This window comes from Natrix helvetica, assembly GCF_964273705.1.
Source record: "Natrix helvetica genome assembly, chromosome: Z".
In the NCBI taxonomy this organism is placed as follows: Eukaryota; Metazoa; Chordata; class Lepidosauria; order Squamata; family Natricidae; genus Natrix; species Natrix helvetica.
Window position 1 is genome coordinate 70,412,062 of NC_138554.1, and position 21,431 is coordinate 70,433,492.

At 40.0% G+C, this 21,431-nt stretch overlaps 1 protein-coding gene across 3 annotated transcripts in view; it reads left to right on the forward strand.

The window, feature by feature from the left end:
- GLI3 (GLI family zinc finger 3) overlaps nt 1-21,431 on the forward strand; it is a 371,021-nt gene that overhangs the window by 192,528 nt on the left and 157,062 nt on the right. For all 3 annotated transcript variants that reach the window (XM_081932570.1, XM_081932572.1, XM_081932571.1), the window contains exon 4: nt 5,289-5,321. In XM_081932570.1, the coding sequence (XP_081788696.1) occupies nt 5,289-5,321 (33 nt within the window). The remainder of the gene's footprint in view (nt 1-5,288; nt 5,322-21,431) is intronic.

A 21,431-nucleotide genomic window follows, 5' to 3' on the forward strand; every position in this document is an offset into this window, starting at 1 on the left:
GGTTGAGACATAATAATTGCGATATACATGAATATAGGTGAATTTAAAATTTGTGATTTGATATGAAAAGCAGGTGGTGACTATGGAAGAGATGCATGGAAATACTGTAACCAACTGACACTTTTTCTACAATTTGTAATGGAAGATGGGTTTTTTATTTATTTTTATGTTTGTCCTTGTTCAAAAACAAATAAAAAGTATTTAAAAAGAAAGAAATAAGAGGATTTAGGGCAGTGGTTCTCAACCTGTGGGTCGGGATCCCTTTGGGGGGTCTAATGACCCTTTCACAGGGTTCGCCTAAGACCATTGAAAAACACATATTTTTGATGGTCTTAGGAACCGAGACACCAATTTTATGGTTGGGAGTGGCATTGGGAAGGGTGAGAACCACTGATTTAGGAGAAGAACCCAGAAGTGTAGTGGCGAAAACGGCTAGGGAAATAGCAAGCTTTGCCGAGCTGGCCACCCGTCATCAAGAGGTCCTTTGTGACTGGAACCATCCTGAAGAGGCAGGGCACAAGGAGAGGCATTTCGGACAATTGCGGAGAGCTAGGCAAGCTCTTCAGCAGGTCCGACTCAGAGCTCTCTAAAGATTGGTGGCAGGGGTGGTGGCCATCTGGAACATGTCTGGTGCAGGAGTGGAGGAACAGATGGAGTATTTGATCCGGAGGAAGATTGGCCAAAGTAACATTAAAAGAAATTAATTTTGGTGCTTAATTTTTTTTCTGGAGCTAAGCTAGTGATTAAACATCACTCGGAATACGGAGGGCAGAAAGAAAGGAGGAAAAAGGCTATCGGTGAAAAAATACCAAGCTCAAAGAGAACTTGATTAATAAAGCTGGAACTAGAAAAATTCAAAACTATAAAAGGGAAGATTTGGACAATTTGTGTATGGATTTTGAGCCTTTGGTTTGACTTTTGGCAAGTTTTGACAAATTAATGACCTGATCATACAGAAGAACAACAAAAGCCATGTAATGAAGAGAAGAAACATAATAGAATTTTTAAACAAAGCATTCGAAGGAAGGTGTGGTCCGTCTTTTCTATTTGGCTTCATTTTGTTTACACTGGAAGAAAAGAAAGAATTTTTGAAAAGGACAGATATTAAAGAGTGGAAATAAGAAGAGGAATTGAATTAATTGTGGTAAAATATAAAAATATTAAAAGTGTTTTAAAATTGATCATGGAGGGTGGGATGTTTGAGGAATTGTTGGAAATGTTAAAAAATGCACGAGCAACATTAAAAGGTAACAAAGGGGTAGAAAAGGAACCAGAAAAATTGTTGAAATTGGAAACAGGAGGGGAACAGACAAGTAACATAAATGAGCAAGAAGTTAACAAGGTAGAAAAAGAAATGGAAAACAAAACTCAATGGGGCAATACTAGTGAGATTTATAGAGGCACAAAGAGAGCAGAGAGGAAAAAAGGGAAATGGTATCCGAAAAAGAAATTAGTCAAAAATATAAAGAGAAATAATGGGAGATGGAAAAGAGAAATTTGGGGGAGAGATATTCAAATAACCTATCGAAAAGTGATAGAAAAAAATTATGTAACATTATGTAACAAAAATTAAAAAAAACTTTTTATTAAAAAAATAAGGATTTTTTCTTCTGGATTTTTATTAACTCTACACAGATCTGTTTCCAAAAAATTTTTCTCATGTTTTCTTCTTTGGGCACTTTGTGGGAGGACACCAAAATGGCAGCAGGATTTCATTTTATTCTTTTAGTTTGGGTGCTTGATTAAAGACTCATGGTTGTGACACTGCACTTTGTGCCTCATGGGAAATCACTGATAAATTCTTAGAACATGATTTCCAAAGTTAATTGTCTTGGTATCTGCCACATACTTAAATAGCTTGTTGATCAGCCTGTGATGGGGTACCTTGCCAAATGTTTTATAGGGTATTTTTAAATTTATGTCTACTACAGTCTATTACATAAGTTATTCAGTCAAGGCTGTTTGGGAATGGACAGGCTTGCCCAGCCGCAGAAGTAGAAGTAAAATAGAATAGAATGGGATGCTAGTTTGGCAAGATTTGTTCTTGACAAATCAGTACTGGCTTCTGTTAATATGTCATATTGTATCTTGTATTGTAATTTGTATGAAACATTGTAAAAATTTGCATCCTTGTGCAGGGGCCATACAAATCTTTTCTGTATCATTCCAGTTTGCTGCTGAAGTAATTATATGTATGTGTACCTGTATAATCTGACTATAATGTGAGATATGTAAAGATGTTTTAGCATTCTTTAGCATTGATCTTTTTTGTCATTGAATATATATTGATAATTCTCAGGCCCTTGGCTGTGTTTTCTATCCTTGATTATAAACTATATTTATAAAATATAAATATTTACATTTAGTTGATATGCCATCCTCTCTGCAGTCTTGTTGCTAACAATATTTTCTAGGACCCATTTCACTTCATCCATGGATCCAGAAACATTACCTGGAGATGCTATGGAATACATTATGAAGCTTTAAAGTCAATTTTTTTTGGCATTCTTGGGTTTTAATTATCTAGATCTCTGCTCCTCACCTAGCTTTGTTTTATCTTCTATGAGTCTAGTTGGTAGTGTTATTCAGCAAATAATTCCTGTGTCTAATCCAAGAATCCCTCATTGTCCATAATGAGCCAAAATATAGATTCCTTTGCCTCTGTGGTCTTCATTTTCTATTCCAGCCAGCCATTGTAGCATGTATTTTTATCATGGGCACTACATTGTCAAGTGGGGTAATAAATGGAACAAATATTTCTAGGGCATCAGAAGAATTGTCTTGGCTTTTATATTCATCAGATGAATGGGGGGAGGGAGAGAGATAGAGAGAGAATGAATGTTCCTTGTTCTCTCCTGCAAAATTTCTGGTCATTCATTGTCTGGAAATGTTCTATCTACTGGTTTCCTAAGTTCCTCCTGGAGCGTTTCTCAACCAAAAGCAACGGGCGCCCTTCAGGAAATATTCATTCAATAAGCATAAGCTCCTTTTTGTGTTTTATTCTCTCTTCTGTGTCCTGCTTGGAAGCCATATTTTGAATTGGGCTTTTCAGACCTGCCACAATTGAAGCTGTAGGAAACTGGGAGGGGGGGATGGTATGGAGCTTGGTGGATGTATAGCCATAACAACATTTTTTTCTCAGGGAGTCAAGGACAATTTGCCTCTGCGTCTGCATCAGAGTGACTGGAGTCTAATTGGACTGAGCTATGGACATGTGGTGTGGTGATAAGGTCTTGAACTTTCAACTGGGTGCGGAAAACCTGGAAGCTCTCAGATTCAGGTTTTCCCAGATGTGCCAATATGACATCTCTAATAAAATAAAAGGAACCTCAAGCCTTGGAGTTATTTTAGGGGTGCTACTTGGAACCCTGACATTCTGCTTTTTTTTTTCTTTTCTTCAGTCAGATTTGCCTATCAGACTATTTGCCAGTCAATGATACAATTATTTGAGATAGCTGTCTATATTAGATGGAGATACCAGGGTTAGCATAAAGAGTGTTTTACTATTGAAATTAATGGGCTTACTTAACATCTGTATTATAGCCTAAGTTTCAGTCACAAATACATTATGTGAAGATACAATTCTTACTATAAATATTATGATCTTTAATAAAAGTAATTTGTAAAATTTAATATATAGATTATTTTACATTGGAAATAATGAGGTTAAAGTCATTAACTGGGTCTTTATTTTATCTTTATTGTTTGTTCTTAGCTCTCGTCTATTGATTGTAATAATACTTGAAAATGCAAATACTATAAAATTCTATTCACATATTTTAAGCAAGTTCAATTTTTTATATTTATATCAAGTCTATTGCTACTTATCTCATGGGAATTCGGCAGTGCCTACCAAGTTCCCTTCTCAGGGATATCGTTTCATTGTATAGTTTAGGCTAAAAGAGTGAAAATGGGGTAGAGATACAAAGAACATTTTTTTTTTGAAAATTTAGAGCTGGGTAAGACCATGGTTCAAATCTCCATTCTGCTATGAAGCTTACTGAATGACTTTGGTTCATTCACTGTATGATTTCATAACATGAGGATAAGGTATAAAGAAATATAGTGTCTCATGCTTTGAGTTAATTGAGAAAAAGCAAATTAAAAAATAAATAAATAGGCAGTAATCCTACATTACTGGTTAATAAATCTTATAAAATAATGATAACATGTAACCATTTATCTCGCAATCTTCATCATGCAGAAATCTAAAAATCAAAACACCATGTAATGTTAATGATAAAAGTAGAAGAATGGTAACATTCATTAGCTATTATACAGACATTTAGGGGTTATGCTGTATCTCCTTGTTTTACAGGCAGTTTTTTATATGCATTTTGCATTATTTTGTTTTGTTGGAAGTTTTTATGTATTTGTTAAAAACCTGCTTTCAAAAGTTGAGAGAGAAAATGAATTATTAATATGGTTTCTTGCTGTAACAATATTTAACTGCTTGGAAAATGTAAAGTTTCGGTGATATTAAATTACTCAGAGAGAATTGGTGGAATTGGAGTAGGAAGCAACAGTGTATTTCAGCTGATCTGTAGTTTTCTCAATCTAGTGAAAAGCATTTCCCATGATAGCTTGCTAAACTATGAATATGGAATATTTTAATTTAATTCTGGTTATGACAGAGACCAGACTATAGATACAAAGCCAATTTGGGACAATCACTCTCACTCATCTCTAGGAAGGAAGCAATGGAAAACTACTTCTGAAAATCCTTGCCAAAAAAACCTGTAGGGGCTTATCCAGACAATAACCAGCAGCCAACATAGGAACCAAAAAACCTAAACAGAAGAACAAAAAAAAAAAAAAAACCCCAGCTCTTTAAATGTTGTTCTACCTAAATCCAAACAACATTCTCAATACAGTTTTCTTCCTGTGAGCCATAAGAATTCTGGAGGGCATAAATGATATTCCAGTAAGTGACCTCTATGCCAATAGAATAGCAACTTTAACCATTTATTATGAACTTCAAGTTGGCCTTTATTCAGTTTTAGATTGCAGCCTAAGTATTCCAGTATTGTTTTGAAACATTTTTCCCTTGCACATTAGTTGAAGCATATAATTTTGAAATTAATTATACTTAACAAAACTAATGTTGATACTGTAAACATTGCAATATAGACAACAGGTGTTCTTAAGTATAGTTATTATAAAAACAGGGAATAATTGGTGGAAACTAGTCTGTTAATAATCAGAATTTCTTCAATTTCTAAAGTATTGCCAAAGATTGCATTTTAATATATTTATTTTCAATTTACAATGTCTTGTTTTTATTTCAGATTCAGCTCCTGCTTTGAATTCTTTGAAATACTGTAAGTATTTTTTTGTTTTGTATTTGATTAATTAGCGTTAAAAGTCATTTGAAATTATCTATTAATTATAATATACATTTATTCCCAATTAATATATACTATTTTTAAACAACAATGTACCAGGAAATAATTTCTAGGTTGTTTTAAGTTACTGGCTTTCTTTGAAGTTCTTCAAGTCTATGTCTGAGAAATCTTCCTATTTCTAATATATTTTAGAAGCCAATTTTCAGTACTAGCTGAATTTAATTTAATTTAATTTGAAATTACAATTTAGAGGTAACATAGTGTGAAATATTAAAAGCTGAATTGTAAAATAGCAAATGTCTACAAGAGTTTATAAGTGGGTGGCATTTGAAATAAATTAATCACTGATGATATCTTCTGGAGAGGCTGCATGAGGTCGACCACATACATTCATGTAAGATATAACTCCATTTAAAATAATCACAGTCCATTGTTGAGTTGTGAATAACCCCTGTTTCAAACCCTGGAGAGCTGCTGCCAGTCACAAAAGATGCTATTTGCTGAGACTGGTCTAGCTATATTAAACAGTTTCAGAAATTTGAAGGGTGCCTATGATTGGAACCTACTTGCATGTCCTAAATTTTTTAAGGCTACTGTATAAGAATGAGACCACTGATTCAGCCTGAATTATTTTCTCTAACTGTTTCTCTTATATACAAGTATTCATACAGGTTTAATAATAGAAGTGTTACTATGATGGAATAATTAAAACTGATAAGGATAAATTATTAATATAAATTGTCAGGGTTTTGTCAGCATGACTATTATTATGAGATAAACCCAGGAGCAAAACAGAGCACACAGCACACAGAGCTTCTAGACAATTAATAGTGGTTTGTATACACAATATATACAGACATAAACATGGAGTTAAAAATCCCTTACTACTACGAACACAAGAAGAGATACATGATGAGAGAGAGAAATGTCCTCTAATGACCACCTATATAGGCATGTGTGGACCTCCCATCAAAATCTTAAAAGGATTACCATATTTTCAGAATATAAGGCGCACCGGAGTATAAGACGCACCAAGATTTTGAAGAGGCAAATTTAAAAGAAAAAGTTTTTGCACTCTGCAGACCTCCCAAAAATAGTCCGTTCCCCCCCCCCCCCAAAAAAAGGGCATGAATAGCCTTTAGGAGGCTTGTAGAGTGCTTTTGGTGAAGGGGGTGGTGTTTCGGGAGGAAAAAAATGCTGCATTCTGTATATAAGATGCACCCAGATTTTCAGCCTCTTTTTTGAGGGAAAAATGTGTGTCTTATACTCCAAAAAATACGTTATACCATAGCTGCAATGAATAAGCCTCATTGCATCAACTACATTACATTGCATCAGTTTACAGATTACAACCTTACATCAGTTGGCAGCCATTAAATCCTCATTACCTGACACGTCTCCCATTTAAATCTGTACAGCTGATAATCCAAACGCTTTAACCTGTACTTTATACTTCTCTAAGAAACAAGTATTCGTTAACATATAAACTATATTACAATTGCTGGAACAATGCTGTAATCTGATCAGTTTCTCCTTTACAGCTTCTCTCACGTTACAGTATTTAATGTCTATATGTTTACTTCTATTTCCGATACAATCTCCTGTCACCATTGTTATACATGCAACATTGTCTTCAAATACTGGTACAGCATATTTTACATTCACATTCATTACATTACGTTAACATTTACATAGCGTTTTTCAGTAATTGCACATACTGTGGGTAGAAGTTACCATTTCCTGGTAACTCTGAGGTTCATTACCTAACATTGTATGCTGTGTCCTCACTCACAGTAAACCATTCAGGAGGTACACCTTTGTAACACCTCTCAGATCTTTGTGGAATTATGTGTTTCTGTGTTGTTGTTTCCGGCTCTCCTCTTCTATGTTTATGTCATCTGTTCTTTCATGTTTTATCATAGTTCTATCTCTTCTGCATTTCTATCTGACTAGTCTCATCTTCTGACAGATTAGAACTCTATATTGGCATGAACACCTCATGATTAGCATGTATCTTGTTCCAGTTGCTCTGTTCGGCAAAAATGGCAGATCATGAGATCACTACTCACTTAAAAGCATCTGTAAACCTATACCCCTTTGTTTCTGGCTCATACTCAACAAACCGAAGCTTTCTGGCCTTTGTCTGACTTTTTCTCCTAGTAGCTTTTGGGATATATACCCAGGCATAACTACCAAACATTCTTAAGTTTCCTTTCATGCGTCAAGAAATATGGGGTCTCCTGTATTGCCTCACTCCATAAACTATTAACGATATAATTTGCTGTCTTTATGGCTTCTTCCCAGTATGCATTACTCATGCCTGCATCAGCAATTAACGCATCTTTCCTTGTCTGTAACACACTATTCCTCCATTAAACCACTCCATTTTCCGGCGGTGAATATGGATTCATTTTTCTATGCCTTATGTGTAGACTGCTTAACCACCTTTGAAACCTCTCAGACGTAAACTCTGTTCCCCTGTCTGTTTGAAACTGGCATACCTTACTGCTGCTGTTCTACAAGTGTTCCCCATTTTCTGAATTGTTGCAATACTTCAGTCTTATCTTTGAGTAAATAACAATATACATATCTACTGTAATCGTCTACTATGACCAAGGCATATCTAGCTCCTCCTAAAGAGGGTGTCATAGGACTAATAAATCAGCAAGAACAAATTGTAATACCCTGTTTGTAGTTCTTTCACCCTTCTTATTTACAGGATACATTTTAGCTTTTGATTCCTTACACACAGTACAATCCAAATATGCATTACATTTCTTTAACTTCAGTCCCTCAGTTATGTCAGGCATCTTTTTCAATACGTTAAAACGTGTATGCCCCAATCTTCTATGTAACAGATATATACAATTGTCATGTATTCTTAAGTACACGTGTACAACTATTTTCTTGTATTCTCAGAACATATAGACCATCCTTTTTAACCCCTTGTGCACATACTTGTCCATTTTGCTTAATTATATAAGTCCCCCAGCAAATACTATTTCATAACCATGCCTGTCCAACATGGATATACTCAACAAATTGTGCTCTAAAGCAGGTACATATAACACATTATACAATGTAGCATCTATTTCTGGTTCATACACATTACTTCCTCTTTTTACAGCAGCTCTCTGTCCATGCGCCAGACTAACCCACGCTTGCCTTGCTGGTTTCAAGCCAGAAAACACATGTGGATCGTTAACAATGCTGACTCACCCCACTGTCCAACAATCCCGTATTTCTGTTGTGTTCAGTTGTTGATGCTGCCAGGGAAAACAATGCTGGAGAACCACTTCACATTCGCTGATTAGATCTGCGCCCTTGTCTCACTGCTGCTCTGTTCCTCCTCTCAGGACAGCATCTCTGGAGATGCTCAGTAGAACCACATGTGTAGCATCTCTTCACAAAGTTAACTCTTTCAGTTGCTCTTCCAATATCCCGAACTGTTGCAGATGCTGGTCTGTGCTGAACACTATCTTCTCCCTTTCCTGGACTCCTCTCCAGCTGTGTCTGCTCTTCGTCCAACAACCGATCAGTTAAATATGCCATGGTTAAATCCTGTTCTTGCATGGATTCTAGACTAGTCACAAGAACGTCCCATGAACTGTCTAAGGAACTAAGTACCATGTACAGCTTGTGTGCTTCGGTAAAATTCATTCCCCTTTCTTTCTACTCAAGGACTGTCCTTTTCATATTCTGCAAATGGGTGGGCATACACTCTCCCGGCTTCAGCTGTGCCGTACACAGTTTCATAGTCAGCAACACCTTACTGACAGTGATTTAATGAAGTATTTCACTTTCCTAAACTGCTCCATGTGCTGCTGCCTACAGGTTTTTTTTATTTCTTTCTTGTTTACTGCTGCTTTTCCTTCCAAATAAACCTTGGTCTATGCCCTCCCATGTTTCAAATACTTCTTAATTTTCCTAATTTTTGATTGTTAGGACCAAATATTCTTTACATAATGGTGTGTTAGATGGTATAAATGGAAATGTACTGAGGAAAAGAAACCCCATTTGATTTTGGAAATGCATCTGTAAAGTTAGACATTTAATGAAAAACAATAGGAAGAACTATGAATGCACAATATGTTTTGGTCCTGAAAAGAACACATCTGTTGTAGCTGAGACAAATTTCTGTTGTATAGAAATGACCAGAATCAGTTGGAGGCAGAGGGGACGTAGCTGAAGAGATCATCATCTCTGTGTGAAACGAGCAGGTCCTGATAACAAATTACTTGCAACATTTTAATTACATGGAGCTACTGATGATTGTATTGGTTTATTTCTAGGGATCATTTTCTTCTTACCAGGCAAAATATTAAGAATTCAGGGAAAACGTGTTTTAATTTAAATCATCTTTAACAAATTGTGGGTTTTGTTGTCACCTTTTCTACCCACTTACCTTTCAGCAAGGAGAAAACATTTGCCACCTCCACTGCTTATCCCTAGTCTCTGTTGTGATGCTCCTGAAATCTCAAATCTGCTCTATATGTTTCATTGATGGTGATACATTGAAATTACATAATGTGGGAATGGGGGTAGGTTTTGACAAGGGATATGCTACTTCTTCTTAAGTTCATATCTTAAAGCTAGCATCTCTATACTTCTTGAGCTACAGAGTTTTGAAGGAGTCTTTTTCATTCTTTTCCTTTCCCCTCTCCATAACTGTTTTTGCTGCTATATTGGTCTGAGGGAGAACAAGCTTCTCTCTCTATTTTGGTTGTTGCCCATCACAGGAAAGAAAACAACCCACTTTCTTCTCTGCCACTTGAGTAGATCATGGTACATGTCAACTCTGATTGTGCTCAAACATGTACAACATTATGGTAGCTAATTTAGAGACAATATTTTCTCTTTTACAATTTCTTCCTTTTTCTGGAGATATTGTGCCCATTTAGCTAGTTGTCCAGGTGTAATATCTAAAATGGGAGGACCAGGTTTTGAAAAAACTCAAAACTTTTTAACATTTGACTGGTTGTATCAGACCTGCCCCAATCCAATCTGTTAGGAGAGAAAAGCCTTCGACTCCATTTCGTTGAAGCAAAGTGTTCTTTTACTAAGGATTTTAGTTGCAGTAAAGCCAGTTCTGAGGTAGTTCAGGGATAACTACAAAGTCTTGTCCTGTGGTCACTTTAAATGGAGTAAACCTGTTGCTACTGTGCACTGAGTTATTGTAGGCAAACTCCGTGAAAAGGAGGAGTTCCATTCAATTGCCCTGTTGATAATTAATACAGTATCTGAGGTACTGCTGCAGGATGTCATTGGCCCTTGCACAGCCCCCATTAGTAGCATGATGATGCAAGAAACTGAGTTCGTCCAAACGTTTTAGGAATTCCTGCCAAAGCCGCAAAGTGAATTGGATTCCGCAATCTGAAATTATTTCACTATGCAGTTGATAAACATTCTGCATAAATAGTTTAGCCAAGGGCTGAGGGGACGGTACAAAGTGCACTTGCTTGGAGGACAAATTAGTTATTACCCAAATCACTGTATTCTGCAAGCTTTCGGGCAGTTCTGCAATAAAGTCCATTGATATCTCTTTCCATGGGGCTTTGGGCTCTACTACTTGCTGGAGAAGCCCAAGTTGCCTCTTGGCAGAGGCAAAAATGGAGCAACTAGCCACATAGCTCTCTATGTCCTTTTTCAGTGATAGCCACCAAAATTGGTGTTTGGGTGCAGGGTTTTTATGAAGCCAAAATGCCCCGCCACTTTTGAATGATGCTTTTTTGTAGAACCAATAATTGTTGGCTTTGTTGGACATCTAGTTTGGCTCCCACTCAAGCTAGATCATCTTGCATTGTACATTCTCCCTTGTGTATTTGGAACCACTTGTCCTCTTCCAAAGCTGCCTTTAGGGTACCCATAAATCATCAGCTAGTTGAGTTTTCATTTTGGCTTGTACCCAGATGGTGACTGGGGCTGCCAGTTGCCTGGAGGGAATAACCCGTTTAATCATCTCCAGCTTTGAACTATTGTATTGCGGCAGCCAGGATAAAGAATTTTCTAGAAAGTTCCTCCCCCTGGGAGGTACTTTAACATGAAGTTGAATTGGTTAAAGTACTGGGCCCACCAACCCTTTTTGGGCGATAGTCTCTTGGGTTTTTTCAAGACTTCTAAATTTTTATGTTCAATCTATATTTCAAATAAGGTTTTCCCTCCTTCTAAAAAATGCCTCCAAGTTAGGAGCACCCAGCGCACCGCATAGGCTTCCATCTCTGCTCCTTCTCATTTAGCTTTTTTAGAAGTGTAGATGAGGCTGCAGGATCCTTGCTTGTTTTCCTGTAGAATAGGGGTGTCAAATTCAAGGTCCATGGGCTGGATCCGGCCCGCAATGTGGTTAGATATGGCTCACAAAGCTGCCCTGGGAACAGCAAAAGACTGGGCCATGGTGCCTTAGCCTGGTGCAGGCTGGTGTTGATCTACAACCCAGTGGCAGCCATACGGGCCGGAATGGGGTCAACCTTAGATCTGTGGGGCCTCCCTGGAGCCAGCAAGGGGCCACCCCCATCCTGCCCCTAGGTAAATAGATAGCAGGCAGAGAACACATGAGGAGTCTGTATCCCTGGGGACCATCTTCTCCCAAAGGCTGACTGTGTTCTGAGAGCTTCTCTATCTCTCGTGTTGTTTGCAGGAGGGTCCAGGAATGGGATTATCATGTCCTAATCTGCCCAGAGACTGAGTCATAATTGTAGCCACACCTCTCTGACTCTCTCCTTGGCTCCAGTTTCAACTCAGTCAGGGCCAAGAGAGAACTGTTTCTTCTTGGCTCCTGACCTTTTTTCCATTCCTGGAACCTACTTGCCTATTAAAGCTGCTCCTGGCCTTCATGTAGAGTGGCAGTTCCAGCTTTGCCATCTTAGTGAGGAGCTCTGGTGGCACCCACTGGGTGACCATTTCAGGCTCCAAGAAAGCCACATGGAGCCAGGCGGAGCCGCCATCCATCAGCGGCTAACGCGGGAATACCCCAGTTGGACCGAGAGCATTCCCTAGCCGGCCCACACTGAGGCACGATCTCTTGTACATTGGAGATAGCCTCATTCCTCCCACGCCTGCCATTAAGAGATTGTCGAAGCTGGGGACGCAACACGATTGTCGAAGCCGGGGATGCAGTGCTATTGTGACCCATGTGGCAAGTAGCAGAGCTGCTTTTTCACCTCAGGATCACTGCTAGAAGATCGGTCTTCTTCCTCTGACTAATTGCGGGAGGTGAAGAACAGAGGCGGAACGGACAGGCGGAAGCTGTGAGGTAGGCCTCAAGTGCTCTAGTAGTTTGGAGGAAACATGAGTACGGCATGGCATGTAAGGAAAATCAAAATGGCAGACGAGATCCTGGCTGGTGCAGCGAGTTCCCCTTCGTCCTCCAGGGCCCACAGTTCAGACCAGAAAGTCCAAGGCCGCAGCCAGCAGACATCCCTCAAGGGCTCTAGAAAGGGATGAATAGAGAAGGCATAAAGCCTTGAACAAGAGGGTGAGCCGGGCTGAAAAAGAGAGAGGGAATCATGGCAACAGGCATAGCCCCTCTCCCGCTAGGTCTCGATGCCCATGTGAAGGATCACTCCTGGCTGGCCCCTCACCATTGATCACCTAGGGACAAAATCTTCCTCTCTCCTCTTTCTTCTGGATACTGAGAGGAACTTCTGGAGGATCCATTTGATTGCGTTGCACCAGGTTCGGTGCCAGTCCAGACCAGGCCAAGACTTGCCCCACAGGCAGCATTTCCTAGACCTGATCCTGGCCCAAGCCATCTCCCCGCATCCATACCTGAACTCCCAGAAAGCTTTAGACTGCTTATATCATAGGCCATTTCCCATGGCATCGCTTCTGAACTGCAACAAAGAAATCCGGCTTCAATAAATCAGGAATCTCGTGGGGCTCTGTGAGGCTGTCCAGCCCAATCTGGGTCAACAACCACTCAAATGAATAGGCCAGTTTCTCCTTCCCTGGCTAGTGAGGGTTCTATTGTTGGCGAGGATGATGAGGAAACTCTGGTTCCAGATCCATCTGCCCATATGGGCCTATTCCCCCCCAGCATTATTTAAATATCTCCTCCTTAAGGCGAGAGCCACCACCAAGTTGGAGGGGGGTGCAACATCTACTACAGAGGTTTCTGCTAATCAGAAGGAGTGGGGGGAGGGTCTCTTTTCAGAACTCCTGGTGGAGAAGGAAGAAATTCCGGCTCCACAACTCTTTCTGAATGTAGTCAAGAAACAGTGCACGTGTCCTCCATCTTTTCCTAACCCTGGAGGCAATGACAGACAATTTTATAATTTTGAACCAGGATTTTCCCAGGATTTTCAGATGCCTTCCATCGATGTCCCCATGGCTGCCCTAGCATCCTCCACATCATTAGTCACAGGTAACATTGCCGATAACCTAAAGGCGGAGGACAAGAAGGCTGAGTTTACCCTTTGTAAAAACCTTCCAATCAGCGCCCTGGGCCTCCTTTTTCAACTGTATTGCCCTCCTTTGGTTATGCCAGATGCAGGAATGAATTTCCCCAAACGAGGTTAGATTACAGCAAGATGTCAATAAATTAATAGCAGCCATTCAATTTTCAGCCGACTGAACACTTAATGCTGCTATGTATGCTTCCAGAGCACTCTCATCTTCAGTCACATCCAGAAGACTCCTGTGGCTTCGCAGCTGGCAGACCAATCCCAAATCTAAGTGGAGGTTAGCGTCATCACCCTCACCAAACAAGGACCCTGGAATCCCTGGAACCCATTCTTGCGGAAAATAAGGACAAGCGCAAGGTCCTGCAGATTAATGGATTAATGAAAACAGCCAAACACAGAAACGGTTTGTAAATGCAGTTTGTATTCTTCCTCCGGCACGAACTGACCAACAAAGCACTAAGACGATGAATAAATTGTCAGAGCTGCCACCACCTTTTATAGTTACATTGGTAATTAAGATAAACCACACCCTGCACATGTGCACACCCATCACCTTGTGACCCAGAGCAAAAACCACCCAGCAATTAATCAGGAGCTTTGTAGTTTCTTCAGCTAGCTAGACAGTTTGCGGAGGAGAAAGGTGAGTTTTGGAAACTGGCCCAGTCTTCTCCCCCGAATGGCAGCTCCAGGCCTCTGGGCTGGCTGGAGCTGACACTGCCTACAGCAACCAAAGGCCCCGAACAACGCCCTTCATCATATTTCCAAAGGCCTTCATTTCAACCTCCAGACAGGATTTCCATCAGCACAGGTATTTCTCATCTCATTCAGATAAGCAAAGTGATAGGCGGTACCCCCAGGATAGAGCTAGATTCCAAACCCAGGGCAAGTAGCCCTTCTGGACTCACACCTAGCACAAGGTCAGTGGACACTGTCCAACTTGCGACACAACATCAATTGGCTGGAACTCCTGGCAGTCCACCTGGCACTCTGCCATTTCAAATCACACATCAACGGTCACCATGTTCTAGTACTGATGGCCACCAAAGCTCATATCAACAGACAAGGGGGCACCCACTTGAGAGCTCTATGGCACAAGGCGTTGAGACTGGGAACCTGGGCAGAAATGCACCTATTGTCACTCAGATCCAAACACATTTCAGGGCTGGAGAATCATCAAGCCAACTGGCTCAGCAGGGTCATGGTGGTCCACAGGGTCTGGCAACTACATCCTGAACTATTCAAACTGATTTGCCAGAGATTCGGACATCCAGCTGTGGATCTGTTTGCAACTCCCCACGAACATGCAATTGGCCAGGTTCTTTTCCCGATTCCCAGGGAAAAGAGGAAATCGATGCCCTCCACAGCAATTGGCCAGAGGGCCTCTATACCTTCCCACCTCTCCCTCTCATCCCAGGGGTCTTATGAAAGATAGTCTCAGAGGGGGCAGAGGTAATCATGCTGGCTCTGTACTGGCCATGAATGTCTTGGTTTACGGATCTAGTATATCTATCCATCGCTCCTCTGTGCAGGATACCCCAGGAGAAGATCTCTCTGTGCCAGGGGGTCCTGGTCTATCCATAGCCCCCTTGGCTGCAGTTGATCGCCTGGCACTTGAGAGGGGTCGTCTGAGGGATGCCAATTTTTCATTGCAGGTGATTAGAATTATAGAGGCCTCCAGGAGGCAGTACACCACACAGATGTACAATGCCATGTGGTCCACCTTTTTCACCTGGTATCAGGCAACACACATTGACCCTTCATCTGCCTCAGCCCCTCATGTTCTCGAGTTCCTTCAGGGCGGCCTGGAAAAGAGCCTTTCCCACAGTACTGTCCACAGGCAGGTGGCAGCTCTGTCCTTGAAGGGGAGGGACTTCACATCCTGGCTCAAAAGCCTGTTATTAAAAGGTTTTTGAAGGGCGCGGCCAACATTAGACTGGTGATCCATAGGTTTCCCACTTGGGACCTGTCTATGGTCCTTCAGGCTCTCACAAGGGAACCCTTTGAACCCTTAAGATCAGTCAGCCTACAATTCCTAACTATGAAAATTGCCTTTCTAATCACTGAAACCTCAAAGAGATGCATTTCTGATTTGGGAGCCCTATCATCCAGGGCTGATCTCTGCATCTTTCATCCCAATAAGGTGGTCCTTCGCTTCGACTCTTCCTTTCTGCCAAAAAACAATTCTCCCTTCCACAGGACTCAGGACCCTTCCCGATTTCTGTCTCAACCCCTCTAGGGATAGGGAATGGCTATGGCACCAACTAGATGTCAGAAGGACTCTCCTAATCTATTTGAAATGTATCTCCTCTTTCAGGAGGATGGAGACGATATTTGTTTCTTTCCAACCAACAACCTTGGGGGTGAAGGTTACTCCCTCAACTATAGGTAGGTGGTTAAGGACAGCCATAGCTAGGGCTTACGAGGCTCAGAGTCTTCCCGTGCCAGCTGGCATTATGGCATATTCTACCAGGAGCACCGCAGCCTTGGCGGCTCGGTCAAGGGCCCATTGAAGACATCTGCTGGGCAGCCACCTGGGCTTCTCCATCACCCTTCATAAAGCACTATCGGCTGGACGCATTCGCATCAGCTGAAGCATCATTTGGCCAAAGGGTGTTGCAAGAGGTGCTGTCCACTTCAGGAACTCCAGACCAGTAAGTTCCCCTCCCTTAGGACACCAGCTTTGGTACATCCTATTCCTGGATCCTTCTGCAAACTACTCTGAAGAAGAAGAGTTGGTCTTACCTGAACTGTATTTCTCAGAGTTTTGCAGGAGCGTCCAGGCCCTCCCTAGTATGGAGGTCCATAGTTAGAACCGATGGCAGGTGGGGTGGTTTTGGGGGGAGGCCTTCTCTCTCGTTTCTTTACAGATCATTCCATGGAGCTGCAACCTCATTAAAACTGGAGCCAAGAAGAGAGAGTCAGAGAGGCGTGGCTGCAATTATGACTCAGTCTCTGGGTAGATTAGGACATGATAATCCCATTCCTGGACCCTCCTGCAAAACTCTGAGAAAGACTGTTTAGGTAAGACCAACTGTTCTTTACCCAGGATGCCAACCCCTGTTGGTGAGACAGGCTGTGGGATCTCAGTGCCCTATGAGCCTAAGGGCTGAGTGGGCACTTACCCTCTGCTGCTCTGGGCTTCGGGTAGCCTGCGCTGCTGTCTGTGGGTTGTCCGCATGGCTTGAAAGGGATAGCAAGGCTTCTCTGGTGTACAAGGGTTTGGTGCTCGCCTTGCTGTTGCTTTTCTCCATTTGAAACAATGGAACTCCCCAGCCTTGCCCAGGCCACCACAGCTGTCCCCTGACATGATATTGACCTGGCCACACCCACCCTGGGCACACCCACCCTGTTCCCCAGAGGTCAACGCTGATACAGCCCTCAATGAAATCAAGTTTGACACCTTGTTGTAGAAGCATTGTGCCTTGTGCGACGTCCCTGGCATCAGACTGAATAACGAAGTTGTGTTGTGGTTTTAGCACTGACTCAGTTGTGAATAAACACTTACGTTTTTCGAATGCAGCCTGGCAATCTATAGTCCATTTAAGTGGTTGGCTGGGTTTGGGATTCCCCTCCCCTTTTGTCTCCCCATTTAGCTCACATAAGTTTACTGATAAGTTAAGATGATTACCGTATTTTTTGGAGTATAAGACACACTTTCCCCCCTGAAAAGAGTGTGGAAATGTTGGTGCATTTTATACATCAATACAGCCATTTTAGCCTCCCGAAGACCCGCCCCCATATTTCATTTTTGTGAAAAACGGGCCATTTTTTGCAAAAACTGAGGTGTCTTTGCCTTCCCTCAGCCCCCCAAAGCACTCTGCAGGCTTCAGCAGAGCTGGGGGAAGGCATAAATATCCCAGTTTTTGCAAAAAAATGGGCAAAAAAGGGTCATTTTTCCCAAAAGCGGAGGCGTTTTTGCTTCTCCCAGCCCCCAGCAGCACTCTACAGCAGTGGTGAAATTCAAGTTCTGTGGGCGTGGCTTGGTGGGCATGGCAGGAGAAGGATACTGCAAAATCTCCATTCCCACCCCACTTTGGGGCCAGCCACAGGTGACATTTGCGGGTTCTCCGAACTACTCAAAATTTCTGCTACCGGTTCTCCAGAACCTGCTGGATTTCACCCCTGCTCTGCAGACTTCAGCCGGGCTGGGGGAAGGCAAAAACACCTCAGTTTTTGCAAAAAACAGCCTATTTTCTGCCTGTTTTTTGCAAAAACAGGGGTGTTCTTGCCTTCCCCCACCCCTGCTGAAGACTGCAGAGTGCTCCTAGGGACCAGGGGGAGGACAAAACCTTTTTTTCTTACTTACCTCTTTGAAATCTTGGTGCGTTTTATACACAGCTGCGTCTTATAGTCCGAAAAATACGGTAGTTAACAGAAGACTTTAACCAAATTCTGTAGATAATCTTTTCAGAGGTACCTCTTAACTTAGTAAATGTACAAGCAATATATTTGTAGAACAACCTTTTAAGATAAAGTTTCATATGGCTGTGACTTGGAATGAAGATGAGGCAGTGTTTACATAGGGGCAGAGGATGTTGTTTGTCCAGTGTGCTACTTCTCAAGTGCTATTATTCTAAGACTAAATTGTTTGCCTTTTTAATGAACGGTTTGTTTGAAATGTTGGTCAAATGTATTTAAGTAAGGCTAAAGTAAATGTTTCGGCTGTCTAAATAGGCCCCCTGGTTTGTGAGCTGAAGAAAAACACTTCTACTCTGTTTAACTCAAGGAACAACAGGAAATAAATTGTTAAAATAATAATCATGAATAAAACAGATACTGTGATGACTTTTTGAAGACTGTGACAAAAATTCCTTATGCTGAGAATTTATCAGTCTTCTGTCAGAGAAGACAGGTTTGCCCATATAATTTCTAAGTGCTATTTAGGATTTAAAATAAGTATGTTTTTCCTCTTTTGTTATGGAAATATCAGTTTGATCTTAAGCAATGATTACTGATTTACTAGAATATTAAATGAACATATTGTCTAACATTTGCAAGAAGTTTATATAAATATATCAGCATCTGGTTTTAGCTAAAGCTAAATACAATAAGGAATATAGTCTAGCTGTTAATTAAGACTTGTAAATAGCAACAGGTGAAACTAATAGATTACTAATGGATGTTACTAGAAGTATAATAGGTTGCGGAACACACATGTTAGTTATTTCCACAGTGCTTTCCTTATGTTTTTCTCCTCACAATTCCTTCTGAAAATAGAAAGTCTTTGCAGCTAGGAGAAAAAAGGAAAAAAGGAAAGGAAAAAAAAAACCTTGCTGCATACTGTGGAAAGATACAGCTGTGTGGGAGAGATATGAGCTATGCCTATCATTCATAAATACGTGGAACTCATCCTATTCCAGCCTACTATGATTTCGTCAAGATCCTTTACAAATGGTTCAAGATTAATGTTCAAGATAAGAGTTGATTCACTCAAATCAACATGATACAATTTTTATCCTTTTATAACTTTACATTAATGAGATTAGACCATACATCATTTTTTAAATGTAGTTGTTTCATATGAAAATATTTATTATATAAAGTTGCATTGAATCTCTCAATAAACTCTTTGTGTTTAGATATATGTACATATCTCAAAAGTTTTTTTACTATTAGATATTACTTCATTTTTATACTAAATTGCACAGGTCAGTTGCAGACCTTTCTCTTTCCAGTAGTCCTTAGAAAATGTGCCACAGACACAGATTTCTTTCTGTAGAATTTATTTTCACAAAAATAATTTTAGATTATGCTGCTTCAATCATAATTGTTTGAGGATTGAGCAAAGCATATTGTTCTAAAGAAATATTTAAATATCATTCAACAGGCAACTAAATATCAAAGAAAAGGTTGATATGGACTTTTTCTTCCTGATATTACGCTTAGTAATGTTACACACACATCTGCCCATATTCCTTACACACAGTGGTGGGATTCAAATAATTTTAACAACTGGTTCTCTGGCCTAGTGATTTCTTCCAACAACCAGTTCACCAAACTGCTCAGAAAGTTAACAACCGGTTTTCCCTAAGTGGTGCGAACTGGTTGAATCCCACCACTGCTTACACACTTTTATCTACAAACTTGTTCACGCATGTTTACATGTATATATACCTCTATAAAAAGACCCGATTAGTCCTCAATTACAACTAGATCATATGAAACTTTCTATCTCAGATTCATACATTACATTAATGAAGTTAAAAGAACACACAAATAACTATTGCATTAAGTTACCACGGTGATGTAATGCTTGCATCAACCTTATTTTTGAAGGGATATATGTTGCTCTCCTTGGACCCAGTTATGCTTATAAGTGCATAAGTTACTTAAGGTAACAAGGATATTGCAGAAATAGTAAAATATCAGGCACTAATTTAGTGCTTAATATAGTCCTGAAGAAAGAATCGGGAATGAAAAAATAGGGGGAAAAACAGTTATAGTCTTAGACTCAAAGGAATATATATAGTTTCAATCAATCAGTTCAGTTTATTACAGTCATAGACCAGTGACCAGAACAAATAAAAACACTCAGTAAATATACAATCAAAAATTCCAGTATAAAATAATAAATAACAACTAAAATCTATGATAAAATCCACTCTGTCAATTAAAAATGATCAAACTATACTAAAATTGCAATTCATAAACTGTGTGGCCCGTTTTCAGTTTAATACTAAAAGGGAAAGGAATAAGTGCAAAGGGTTTGCCACATTTGTTGTATAAAATAGTTATTGTGGATTAGACACGTGTTTCTGACGAATCCCCAGTTTAAAATGAAGAGATGGATTTGGGAAATCAGTCTGGAGTTAGCTGGATTTTTAATTTATTATTAGGATTCATCTAGTCATGAGTTGCACATGGAAAATCATTAAAGTGATAACAGGACTGAAAAATGATAGAACACTGAGTACCTCCTCTGTAGTTCCTCCCAAAATGCAATCAAAATGTAAATTATAATGTTCAGAAGAAAACATATTAAAAATAAGAGTTATATTAGAGAAAAGACTCAAAATCTCTCTCAAACTCAAAAAATCTCTCTTAGCTATAGTAGTTTATAGAATTATCTAAATGTTTGGTAAACAGTACTATAAAAAAAACAAATGACAAAATTTTAAAGCAGTTCAAGGCATTCAATTCTTTGGAAGAAAAGTGGATTCTGAAGAGGAAAAAAAATACTTGAATGTTTTAGCAGAAAAATATAAAACAATTTTAGTTGCCAATCTGGGAATTTCCCTTTATCCTTTGAATATCCATTTTGAGACTCACACAGATGACTCATTTCATATTCTCCTATCGATATCAGTTGCCATGTAATAAAGTTCCTTCCCCACGTTTACAACTGTAGCTTCTGAACAATCAAGGCCATGCTATTGTGAATTAACTGTTGTGTTTATTTGCCAACTTTCTCCTAGACTACCGCTCCTAAGTTAGATTGTTTTTTCAATCAGAATATATATTACAATGAATATTGATTGATTGATTAATCATGTGTCATCAAGTTGCAGAAACTGGGTATGTTCAGCTTAAGAGAAAGAAGGACTAGGGGAGACATGATAGCATTGTTCCAATATCTCAGGGGTTGCCACAAAGAAGAGGGAGTCAAACTATTCTCCAAGGCACCTGAGGGTAGAACAAGAAGCAATGGGTGGAAACTAATCAAGGGGAGAAGCAACTTAGAACTGAG